Genomic DNA, 12922 nt, shown 5'->3' with positions numbered 1-12922 from the left:
TCCTTGCCCCTAGGTTCCGACAACAAAAAGAAAGGAAAAATAAAGTCCTAATTAGAGGGAGAGGAATAATTGTTTTTATCCAATTGCTGCCAGTTAGAAAGCTAAGCTCCGCCCACTCAGTCTCCTAGCAACCCACTCAGCCCAGGGCCTCAAAGCTCCAAGGCCAAGAAGAGGCCAATGGCTAAGTAACAAGCAGGGCTATAACTACTCGACAAATTGTAACAACAGCCAGCTATACTAACAATAAAACACCCCCATTCAATATCATAGCCCAACTACCAGTTACCAACCATGCATTTCCACAACTACACATAAGCATACCCACCAACCACAATATTGACCAAGAAAAAGAAAATAATAATACCAATAACACACCAATACCATCATACAGTGGACAGATCACCATACAGCCCCACTCCTCAACCATTCACTACACCTTCAAACCACACCTTACAGAAACCCATCCAACCTCACCACAACAAACTTCGACATTGCTAAACTCCGACATCCTGTGTTGCCTCACCACTTAAAACCAGACACAACACAACTGCACACAACACACAACACACTATCCACACACCAATGCAATCCCTACCTCCCATGTCCACTACAGCCAGGACACATGCATAGCTACAGGGCAAAAGAACCCAAACACATGCACAACAACAACACCAAATACACAAAACACAGACATCCAGCCAAGATAGCTGCAGAAAAACCAATTCCCCAAACCAACAAACATACATCATTCACACTTCAACAATCAGAAATATTGAATATTCACAAGCTTTAGGAAATAATATCCCCTGATGGCGCAGGGGAGTAGATGAATAGGTACTGCTCCGGCGGGAAGGTAACAGCGCTCCATGCAGTCATGCCACATGACCTTGGAGGAGTCTATGGACAACGCCAGCTCTTTGGCTTAGAAATGGAGATAAGCACCAACCACCAGAGTCAGACACGACTGGACTTAATGTTAGAGGAAAACCTTTATCCTTTACCTTAACTACCAACAATTCCTCAATACTTAATTTCCCATACCACTTCACCACAGCAATGCGTGGCCGGGCACAGCTAGTATACACACATATATATATCTCAGCTTGGAATAGCATAAGGAAGGGTTCAGCTGAGACACCCTTTCCTCATGATAACTCTTTCAGGAGTAAATTTCCCTTCCTAAGGGTAAAATTTTATCACTTCCTGTTGTCTCACCCCCATTTGTAACTATAAGTCATTTGCAGGTCGGATGTTTCTATAACTCGGGGATTTCCTGTACAGTGCTTGCTTGATGAGTTGTGCCTACTGTTATGGCCAATTCCATACAAACTAGAACAAATTCCATGATTCTTTTTCATATAGCCATTCGGAATAAGGCCCCTGACAATCCCCCAATAGGAAAGCATGCCTTCAATAGAGTCTTAAACTTCTCAATCGACATAGACTTTTGTTTTAATTGATATATTGTATTACTGTTTTATCTTTTTATAGTGTGATTTGTATTATGTTACCTACGTTTTGTCCTATGTTGTTTGGGCCTCTGCCCCATGTAAGCCGCCCCGAGCCCCCGCGGGGAGATGGTGGCGGGGTATAAATAAAGTTTTTTTATTATTATTATTATGTTCATCGATAACTTGCATGAAACTGGCTTTAGGCTTAGGGTATAGAAAGAATTTAGGTTATAATCAAGACTGAATATCAAACTAAAGTTAAGGCTTATGCTGGATTTAAAAATCATTATACCAGACAGGCTAGCATGTGAGTTTGGAACAAACACAAACAAATATTTTTTTTCCCCCTGCTAAGATAATATTTGCCACTTCATCACAAGAAGCCTTTCTAAGGAAACCAGAGATGGCTGCTTTATGAGAATCTGCCATACTTGGAACAAGAGAGCAAGGAGCTTAAATCAAAAGAGATGTGTCTTAAGGAAGGGAAAGGTCTCAGTTGGTTTGCTTACTTGCAACTTAAGGAGAGATTTAATCAAGATAAAACAGATCTAGCCATCAAGGTTTGAGCAAATGAATTTTGTTTAGAGCTTTGGAAAAAGGTTGAACATGTATTGAAAAGTGTGTGGATATCTTCTAAAATTAAAGGTGGAAGATGAATCTATAACAGATTGCATGATAAGGTCGGTCAAAAAAATTGGGCACAATATTTAAATGGATGTATGGGAGAAATTGTTGAATAATATAATATTTGCTGTCTGCAATCTCCTAAAAGATGTATATGAGCTGATGTTTTGATTGTATCTAACCCTCAATATCCTGTCAAAAATGTGTAAAAATGCTTCAATGTTGGGGTTGTTCCTTTTTTCATATGTGGCAGGCATGTAAGAAAGCTAAAATCTTTTGGTCACATATGTTAACTAAAAGAATAAAGATTGATCTTGCAGTGATACCAGGAATGTTCTTATTGAGCATTATGGACACTAGGGTTGGGCCTGGATCAGTTTGACCAAAAGTGATTTGTAATATTCGGTAGTCCATTTTGTGTAATCCCGCAAAACAGAAACAGAAGGAGGGAACTGAAAAGCTAAGCAAAATGGATCAAGAGAGCCAGATTTATCGGCTACTGGAGAGGATGGAGTTAAATCTACATTATACCTGAGGCAGGGATCTGCCTCAGGGCTCATGGAGAAGATCCTGCGGCATCTTTTCTCCCTCCCTGGCAGTGGAAAGTTTCCCTAGGCTCTTTCTCCAGATAGGGTCCTGCTGGGAACTCGCTTTCCCAGCAGCACTTGCATTGGGCGGGCATTATAAAATAATATAATAAAACTTTATTTATATCCCGCCACCATCTCCCCACGGGGACTCGGGGCGGCTTACATGGGGCAGTGGCCCAAACAACATAAGAACAAAATATAAGAAACACAATAAATCACAATATAAAAAGATAAAACAATAATACAATATATCAGTATAAACAACAATACAAGATAAAAATTTCATTTAAAATACATAAATGGTAAGACCATAATAAAAACAGGATAAATTATTAAAAACCCACTGGGGCTGATTAATTAATGACTATCTCCGAAGGCCTGCCGAAACATCCAAGTCCTCAGTTGCTTCCTGAGGGAAGGTAGAGAGGGAGCCAACCTAATCTCCCTGGGGAGGGAGTTCCAGAGTCGGGGAGCCACGGCCGAGAAGGCCCTCTCTCTCGTCCCTACCAAACGCAGTTGTGAGGAGGGTGGAAGTGAGAGGAGGGCCTCCCCGGAGGATCTCAGCGATCGGGTGGGTTCATAGGGGACGACGCGGTCACTAAGATAGGCAGGTCCCGAACCGTTTAGAGCTTTATAGGTAATAACCTGCACCTTGAATTGGGCCCGGAAAGTTATCGGCAGCCAGTGGAGCTGCTTGAACAGTGGGGTTGACCGCTCCCTGTAAGCAGCTCCAGTTAGTAACCTAGCTGCCGACCGTTGTACCAACTGCAGTTTCCGGACCATCTTCAAGGGCAGCCCCACGTAGAGCGCATTACAGTAATCCATCCTTGAGGTAACCAGAGCATGGACCACCATGGTCATCAGACTTCTCGAGGTACCGTCGCAGTTGGCGCACTAGCTTTAGCTGTGCAAAGGCCCTCCCGGCCACCGCCGACACCTGAGCATCAAGTGACAGCGATGAGTCCAGGAGGATCCCCAAGCTGTGGACCTGTGCCTTCAGGGGGAGTGTGACCCCGTCAAGCACAGGTAGCCACCCTATACCCCGATCAGTCTGACTGACTTGGAGGACTCTGTTTTATCAGGATTAAATTTCAGCTTGTTGGCCCTCATCCAACCCATTACAGCGGCCAGGCACTGGTCTAGGATCCGAGGGGCTTCCTTGGAGGTAGGTGGAAAAGAGTAGTAGAGTTGAGTGTCATCTGCGTAGAGATGGCACCGTACTCCAAAACCCCGGATGACCTCGCCCAGCGGTTTCATGTAGATATTAAAAAGCATGGGGGACAGAATGGAACCTTGCGGGACCCCACAGGTCAAAGGCCAGGGGTCCGAGCAGGTGTCCCCCAGCTTCACCATCTGGGTGCGACCCTCCAGGAAGGACTGGAGCCACTGGAGAGCAGTATTCCCAAGGCCCATCCCGAGAGCCATCCCAGAAGGATACCATGGTCGATGGTAGCGAAGGCCACTGAGATGTCTAAGAGAACCAACAGGGACACACTCCCCCTGTCCAGCTCTCTACGGAGGTCATCTACCAAGGCGACCAAAGCCATCTCAGTGCCATGACCAGGCCTGAAACCAGACTGGAAAGGGTCAAGATAATCGGTGTCATCCAAGAATCCCTGGAGTTGAGAGGCCACCACTCGCTCAAGAACCTTGCCTAAGAATGAGAGGTTTGAAATTGGTCGATAGTTTGATAGAATTGAGGAATCAAGGGATGCCTTTTTTAGAATTGGTCTAATAGTTGCCTGTTTCAGGCTAGATGGAAATTGCCCTTGTTCCAATGAGGCATTGATAATCCTCAAAAACCAATCGACCAACCCCCCCCCCCTCCGGCAAGCTTTATAAGCCAGGTAGGACAAGGGTCTAGAGCACATGTGGTTGGTCTCATTGCTCCAAGGATCTTGTCCACGTCATCAGGCCGAACAGGTTGAAACGAATCCATCAAGATGGAATCGACAGATGCTCTAGGTACCTCATCGGGCACTGTATCAAAGCTGGCGTCCAAGTCGGAGCGTAATCGAGCAACTTTATCTGCAAAATGATGCGCGAACTCGCTGCATCGAGTGACCGAGTTGTCAAGGGGCTCCTCCACCTCATGAGGATGAAGGAGCTCCCGGACAACCCGGAACAACTCTGCTGGTCTATTTGATGCAGATGCGATGCGGGCAGTCGAGAAAGTTTTTCTGGCTGCCTGCAACGCCACCGAGTAGGCCTTAATGGAGGCTCTAGCCCGTGTTTGGTCGGTGATGCTCCAAGTCTTCCGCCACTTGCACTCTAGTCCCCGCCTCACCCGCTTCATCCAAGCCAGCTCCTCGGTGAACCAAGGAGCCGACCTGGCTCTGCGGAGCGCGAGGGGACGTTCGGGGGCGATCGAGTCAAGAGCCCTGGCCATCTCGGTGTTATAGAGATCAACCAGGGTCTCAACAGGATCGTCAGCCAACATGACAGGAAGTTCCCCAAGAGACATCAGGAATCCATCTGGATCCATAAGTCTCCTGGGGCGGACCATCTTAATCGGCATTGAAAAGTCTCTGAGATCCTCTCAAAGAATGATGGGAGTTGGAGTTTTTCTCTCACTCTGTTTCTCAGCCAATTAAAGGCCTGGTTGTGTCCATGCTCTGATTGGCTGAGAATGGACACAACCGGTGACTACAATTCCCAGAACCCTCTCCTGCGGTTTGTTTTATTTTTAAAAAGCGTTATGGCAACACTTAAAATAATTTCAAAAATCAGAAGATTGGTTAATTGCTCTGAAACTTGCCAGGTGTGAAGTTGTAAATGGCCTCAAAACCGAGGTAGGTTTCATGCAGATAGGTCTTAAAATTACTAAGGATTGGACCTTTAAAGTTTTCCATTGTAGCCAATGGGCCTAATCTTTCCCGAATGAAAACAGCAACACTCCTACCGATTCGAGTAATTTCCTGGTAAACAGAATGAAGGGTTAGCTGAAAATGGGCCCCAAAACAGCATGCCTCTTGACCGAATTACACAAGCCTAATGGACACAGGAGCAAATATGGACTACTTTAATAAATGATAATGGAGGCTAAGACCTGGAAATAAGACTCAAGCACTGATGATGGACAAATGAATTGTTAAACCAGCTGAGTTAGCGAAACGGCCAAATTAGCATGAGTGTTAAAGGAAAAACCATTTGAAGAATGTTTGAATGATTGGAAACCATTTATGGACTTTCTGAGCAATAAGAAATTGAAGGATGTAATAATTTGTGGTTACGGTTATTAGTAATGCTATTAGGTTTTTTAGCAGGATCTATAAAGGAGGACTAATTTCTTTTTCATTTTTATTACAGTTTGTGATTGAGGGTCAGAGTTCATTAGCATGTTAGTGCTTTAGTTACAATTTAGAATGTGACAGGGCTGGTAGACTGTTTTGTTTCTAAGTTCAGTTTAACTCTAGTTTCAGTTTTTCTTGCATATGCATCGGTATTCTTACATATGTACTTATTGTGTATATGATTCTGTTTTATGTTTTTGCTTTTTCTTCATATTGTTCCTGTTAAAATCATTTTCAAAAATCACTGTGGAAAAAAATAGACTGAGTATAAAACATACCTCTTTCCAAGCCTATAAAAATACAGTAGAGTCTCACTTATCCAACATAAACGGGCCGGCAGAATGTTGGATAAGTGAATATGTTGGATAATAAGGAGGCATTAAGGAAAAGCCTATTAAACATCAAATTAGGTTATGATTTTACAAATTAAGCACCAAAACATCATGTTAGACAACAAATTTGACAGAAAAAGTAGTTCAATATGCAGTAATGCTATGTAGTAATTACTGTATTTACGAATTTAGCACCAAAATATCACGATGTATTGAAAACATTGACTACAAAAATGCGTTGGATAATCCAGAATGTTGGATAAGCGAGTGTTGGATAAGTGAGACTCTACTGTAGTAGCTGGAATCAATGCATTTTTTAAAAATTTAACAAAAAAACCTCAAGTAATATTTATGATTATTAAATGTTTAGCGCTATTGTGCTCCAGTGAAAATGTATAATACCCATGTTTCATTCATTTCAAAATGTATAATACCCATGTTTCATTGTACAGATATAATGTACAAAAGACAGAAGTTTGGTTTAGAGAAATCATGTATCCTACCTCATGTTCCCAGCGATAAGGAGGCACAGATTGTATATGTGAGAAAAAAAGAAGAGGAAGAGGATGGTGCTGAAGAACATTGTCATCCAAGACCCGTGATCCTCTCTAAACATTTTCAGTCGCAGCAATTGACCTGCAATGAGAAGATTAGAAATGTGTTGAGAATTTTCCTCGAACTTGTCACCTACTGCTTGATATGATAGCGAGAGAACACAGATGGAGCATATGGAGTTCTAGAATTGAATCAAACTCCAATAAACATGCAAATAAGCATTTCGGGCAAATAACATAGTCAACAGTTCCATTGTAAGACATCTGTTTACACTGTAACAGGCAGGCACCTTTCCCAACCACTGTCACGTGGCTTGGGAAATGTGACTCGCATCCCCAGCTCATTTAACCGTGGAACAGTTCCATGTAATAGATTCTGTTTAATTAAAGTGTCTCCTGTGGTGACTCCCACAGAGTAAGACATAAAAGAGAAGTCTCTTAAAGGGCCCCTGTCTAGTAATGGCAAAGAGGTATATTTTGATGTGTTTCGCCTCCCATGAGAGTCCCTATAGCAACACCCCAATCCAAAATCACAGGAAGCTGTATTTTTAAAAATCTGATAATTTCAATCCCAACCAAGAGCAGCTCTTTGGGGAAGCTGCTCAAACGTCAAAAATACTTTTGACTGTGAGAGAACTTATCTATATATATAAAATGGTAATGGAATCCCGGCACCGAGCAAAACAACAAAACTACATGTCCCACAACCTCAAAATTTGCCAGCACAACCCCTCATCCCTGCCTCTGGGTTCATACAACTAAAATAAACAACAGGAACCACCACGGGGCCTAAAAACAAAAACGCTCCATGTGCGCCTCCGCCACAACGAACCCCAGGCACGGAGAGAACCACCCCCACCCCTCCCCTCAACAGGCGCTCCCGTGCGCTCCCCTCTTCCTGCTCCGAGGCACCGCGACCAAGAAAAACCTCACCCAGCGGCCCTCAACATGGCACCAGGGAGGAGGGACCAGCAAGACCTACACAGAGCCCCCCACTGCCGCCCTCCCCCTGGCGAGGCCTGGCCGGGACTGGGGCCGGGGGACGTGGCCAGGAGAGGGCCGGGAGGCCAGGCCTCCTCCCCGGCCACCCTCCTCCGGGACGACCTCCTCCTCATGGTCATCAGGGAAAGCGAGCGAGGTGGGAGGGAGGGGCCTTGCCCACGTCGCCCCCTCAAACAGGCACACCGAGGCCACGGAGGGGCGGGGGCCAGAAGGGAAGCAGGAAGAGTTCTCCCTCCATTACTTTCAGTTTCTCCTCCTCTACACCTCAATTCCAATACAGTAAAGTCTCACTTATCCAACATTCTGGATTATCCAACACAATTTGGTAGTCAATGTTTTAAATATATCGTGATATTTTGGTGCTACATTTGTAAATACAGTAATTACTACATAGCATTACTACCTATTGAACTACTTTTTCTGTCAAATTTGTTGTATTGCATGATGTTTTGGTGCTTAATTTGTAAAATCATAACCTCATTTAATGTTTAATAGGCTTTTCCTTAATCCCTCCTTATTATCCAACATATTTGCTTATCCAACATTCTGCAGGCCCGTTTATGTTGGATAAGTGAGACTCTACTGTAAAAACAATCACAACCACAACAATAATCATCAACAGCTTCACAGGCAAGAACCACCCAGGCACTGAAGCTGCAAGGCCATTCAGTGCTAATCAAGCTCGCCAATGGCAACATTCACACTTGGCCTCCAAACAGACAATACAGTAGTGTCTCACTTAGCCAAGCTTCACTTATCCAAGCCAGTCTGCCATTTAGTAGTCAATGTTTTCGAATTAAATGTTGCTATGTTTGCGTGCTACATTCGTAAGAACAGTAATTAATACATAACATTACTTTATATCATATGTAATAATTACTATGGTCTAATAAGAAAACCGAACAATAGAATCTCTAAAATCAGGACACAAAATACAAAACAACACTCAAAAGACAGGGACATTCCAAACACGGGAATTCCACACAGGAAACAATCAGGCCCAGCTAACACCTCCCAACAAAGGATTCCCTCAACCAGGAAACAGCCAGGCCTCGAATCTCTAGGGCCATTCAATAAATTCAAAACGTAACTAATTGCAACATTCATACTTCCTGCACTCAGACTATTCATTGCTATTCGACCTGCCCAACCAACAATTCCACAAGGTAGAAAGCGGCCAGGCTTCAAAGCACCAACACTATTCACTCCTCTTCAACCTCTCAAACCAATATTTCCCCTACATAAAAAACCCTCACATTTGGAAGCCATCACACCACTCCGTCCCATTCAACCAGCCAAAGCAAGGAGGCCCATATATAGAAAGCACCCAGGCTTGGAAGCAGCGAGGCGATTCAGTGGAATTCTAAATGGCCACAGCAACGCGTGGCAGGGCACAGCTAGTGCAATATAAAAATGATAGCTCATAAAAATACACAGTTAAGACGTGCTATGATTTACATAAGTGTTGACTAATCATTTAGCAACTGACTCAATGGAATGAAGATAAATGCCTGAATAAATAAAAAGATCAATACAAGATGTTCATAACATTATGGGTGAGGTTAAATACTCTGAGAAAGCTGATCAGGAGAATTTTCTTATCCTAAGTCTTATTGTATTTGAATCTGAAGTCAAGCATCAGTCACCCCAAGACTGTGGAATGACCTGCCGGAAGACATCCAACAGCTAAACCAGCGGTCGGAATTTAAGACACAACTTAAGACCTATTTCTTACAGCAGGCCGTCCCAGTAAGTTTTAACTATAACTTTTACAATCACATGCTTTTTAAATTGTGTATTCATTTTTGTGCCATGTATTTTAATGGGGCTGCTGAGGTGCTGAACTTGCTGACTGGAAGGTTGGCAGTTTGAATCTGTGGGACAGGGTGAGCTCCTGCTGTTAGCCCCAGCTTGTGAATCTAGAAGTTTGAAAACATGCAAGTGTGAGTAGATCAATAGATACCACTCCGGCAGGGAGTTAATGGTGCTCCATGCAGTCATGCCGGCCACATGACCTAGAAGGTGTCGACGGACAACGCTGGCTCTTCAGCTTGGAAATTGAAATGAGCAGCACCCCCTAGAGTCAGACACGACTAGACTTAATGTTTTATTTTAATACTTGTATACTTTAAAATGTGCTGTTATGCTTCTATTTTAACTAGGTTTTAATATGTACTTTTATAGATGTGTTTGACAATGTTGTGCCCTGCCTTGAACCAAAGGAGAGACAGGTAATAAATAAACATTTATTATTCATAGAAGTTAAATGGTAGGAGATTCAAGACAAATAAAAATACTTCTTTATACAACACATAGGTTAACTGGGAATTTGCTACTGGAAATGTCAGCCTCAGTTTGGGAAAGGAATTTAATCAGATTTCTTTATACTGCAATCATGTTCAGTTAAAAAATCATAAAGAAGCTACTTAAAAAAAATTCCTTTCTACTTCCTTCCATCCTTCATGTAACTTGAAGATTTTGAGCAGCATCAGGATTAAAAGGATAGTGAAGCACAGCTGAAGAATCATAGACTCCTGATGTCGGTTTGCAGCAGCATGTTTGTGGTCAACAATGCAATATACCTTGAGCTGGGAAAGAGTAGGTTTCTGCCCTAGCCAATCTTACCATAGTTATGTGAATCTACCAACAGCAGGAAAGGTAAACCACAACTGCCTCCACAATGGACATTAAAACAGAGATAAAAAGGGACAACAGATAAGCCTACCTCAGCAGCATATTAAAATGTAAATATTTATAAGGTTGGTCACCAAAATGGAAATCATAAAAAAAGTTCAGGCTTGTGAAAGAAAAGAAAACCATCCCTGGATGCATTTTGAAAGAAGCCTCCAAGGTGTCTCCAGAAGATTCAAAGTACGAGGGTTGAATGAAAAGTAATGCCTCCACCTTTGTTACTTGGGTTTGGATGGGAATATTTTAATAAATCAAATGCAGAAATAATCCTTAGAATGCGCTCTTTAACTACCACTATTCACTTTTCCACAAAATCACCAGACAATTGGATACATTTCTGTCAACGATGAACATGTTTTCTGAAGACGTCACGGAAGAAGTCGACACTCTGTTTCCTGAACCAGCGTCTCACAGTACCCATCATGCACAGATCTTCCGATAGCCAAGCAAAGCAATAATGTGACCCACATGTTCTTGTGAAATGCCAATTGTACTTGAAATTTCTGAGTGATACGACGATCGTTCTGAATCAATCTGTCAACCTTTTGCTTGTGAAACTCGGTGGTTGCTGTCACAGGATGTCCAACTCTTTGTTTGTCACACAAGTCAGATGTTCCCACCTCAACGTCTTTAAACTTACTCGCCCAGCGACACACAGTACTCACGTCAACACAATCACCATAAACAGCTTGCATTCTCCTTTGGGGTGATGCCTTCTGCTGTCAAGAATTCAATGACTGCATGTTGCTTAAGTCGCATTGACCGACCGTCTGCGCAGGGTTCCATACTTTGCACTTTAACAACACAACTGTTCAATGCCAAGACTTCCCACCAAATGGAACTGTAGAGGTGAGTCTACTGAACAAGTCAGTACCTGCCGCATACCAGTATTGCCATCTGTTGAGGAGTTATGAAGGTGGATTCATTCAACCCTCATGGTTTTCTTTTCCGAGGCTTACCCTGATTTGGTTGTGTGTTTTGAGGGTTTCTTTCTATGTGTGTATATTATTACTTTTCTGAACAGGATATTTCCTGAAACCAGCCCCCACATTTGGGAGTCAAACTGTATCTGTACAGTATTTACTTATTCAGTTTATTTATCACATTTTTTGCCCAAAATGGAACTCTATAGAGGATAAGATTATTTAAAAACTACTAGTAGCTGCTGGAGGATTGCAATGTAATGAATGGTGCAATTACCTATATTTTCTGCAAAGTGTAAGAGAAGAACTTTTATCATGGCAACTCAACCCTGCAGAATACTAATTATACCTGCCGGGAAAATTTCACTCAGTGGTATAATAACAAAGTAGTCATTAGTCTTCTAACAGGATATTGGCAATATCTATAAGACAGAAAGGATCATCGGTGAATTACAGTCATGAGGATATTGTGTTGTCAAAGGTTTTCATGGCTGGAATCACTAGGCTGTTGTGAGTTTTTCGAGCTGTATGGCCATGTTCCAAAAGCATTCTCTCCTGACATTTCACCCAAATATATGGCAGGCACCTTCTGAGGTTGTGAGATATATTGGAAACTAAACAAGGGAGTTTTATATATCTGTGGAAGGTCCAGGGTGGGGGAAAGAACTCTTATCTGTTGGAGACAAGTGTGAATGATGTAATTAAACACCTCCCAGCAAAGGATTCCCCCAGACAGGAATTAGCCAGGCCTTGAGCTGCAAGGCCATTAAATGCTAATCAAGGTGATTAATTGCAACATTAACACTTGCCTCCAACAGAGAAGAGTTCTTTCTCCCACCCTGGACCTTCCACAGATATATAAACCTCCCTTGCTTAGTTTCCATTATGCCTCACAACCTCTGAAGATGCCTGCCATAGATGTGGGTGAAATGTCATGAGAGAATGCTTCTGGAACATGCCATACAGCCCGAAAAACTCACAGCAACCCATTTCTATATTCCTATTTTAAAGGGAGGATTGTAACTATTCAGCTGTAAAATGTAGTCTGTTTGATTTCAGATATAGCAGTCCTACCTACAACAGAGTTAACAAAATTTGCAAATGCTAACTTGCCACTTTCTTCCTCTTGAGGCAACAGTAAGTACAATATGCCTAAATGCCAGAAGTGATATTTCAAGGGGCAAAGCACATTGACAGTGATGGGGTTTTGTGAACAAATAAGGATGCTGATGGCTTTTCTGGATCTATTTCTATTGTGGAAGACTATGTAAACCATAGGATGTCAACTATCTGTCTGGAAATTTGATTGGTGCAGCTGTTTTCCATCAATCTAAACAGAATCTCATTGATTATAAAGAGACCATAGGCAGCAAAATGGCTGGGGCACTTTTTAAAACTTCCCCATAAAAACAGACAAAAAATACACTCTTCCCACAAACTCGTTTATGAATGCAAAATCAAA

The 12922-nt window shown here is 42.6% G+C and overlaps 1 protein-coding gene across 5 annotated transcripts in view; it reads right to left on the bottom strand.

The window, feature by feature from the left end:
• tmem117 (transmembrane protein 117) overlaps positions 1-12922 on the bottom strand; it is a 370721-nt gene that overhangs the window by 292593 nt on the left and 65206 nt on the right. For all 5 annotated transcript variants that reach the window (XM_062982502.1, XM_062982504.1, XM_062982501.1 and 2 more), the window contains one exon: positions 6794-6926. In XM_062982502.1, coding sequence (XP_062838572.1) covers positions 6794-6926 — 133 coding nt within the window. The remainder of the gene's footprint in view (positions 1-6793; positions 6927-12922) is intronic.

Source organism: Anolis carolinensis, chromosome 5 (assembly GCF_035594765.1).
Source record: "Anolis carolinensis isolate JA03-04 chromosome 5, rAnoCar3.1.pri, whole genome shotgun sequence".
NCBI lineage: Eukaryota > Metazoa > Chordata > Lepidosauria > Squamata > Dactyloidae > Anolis > Anolis carolinensis.
This window is presented reverse-complemented; position numbering and strand designations above follow the sequence as displayed.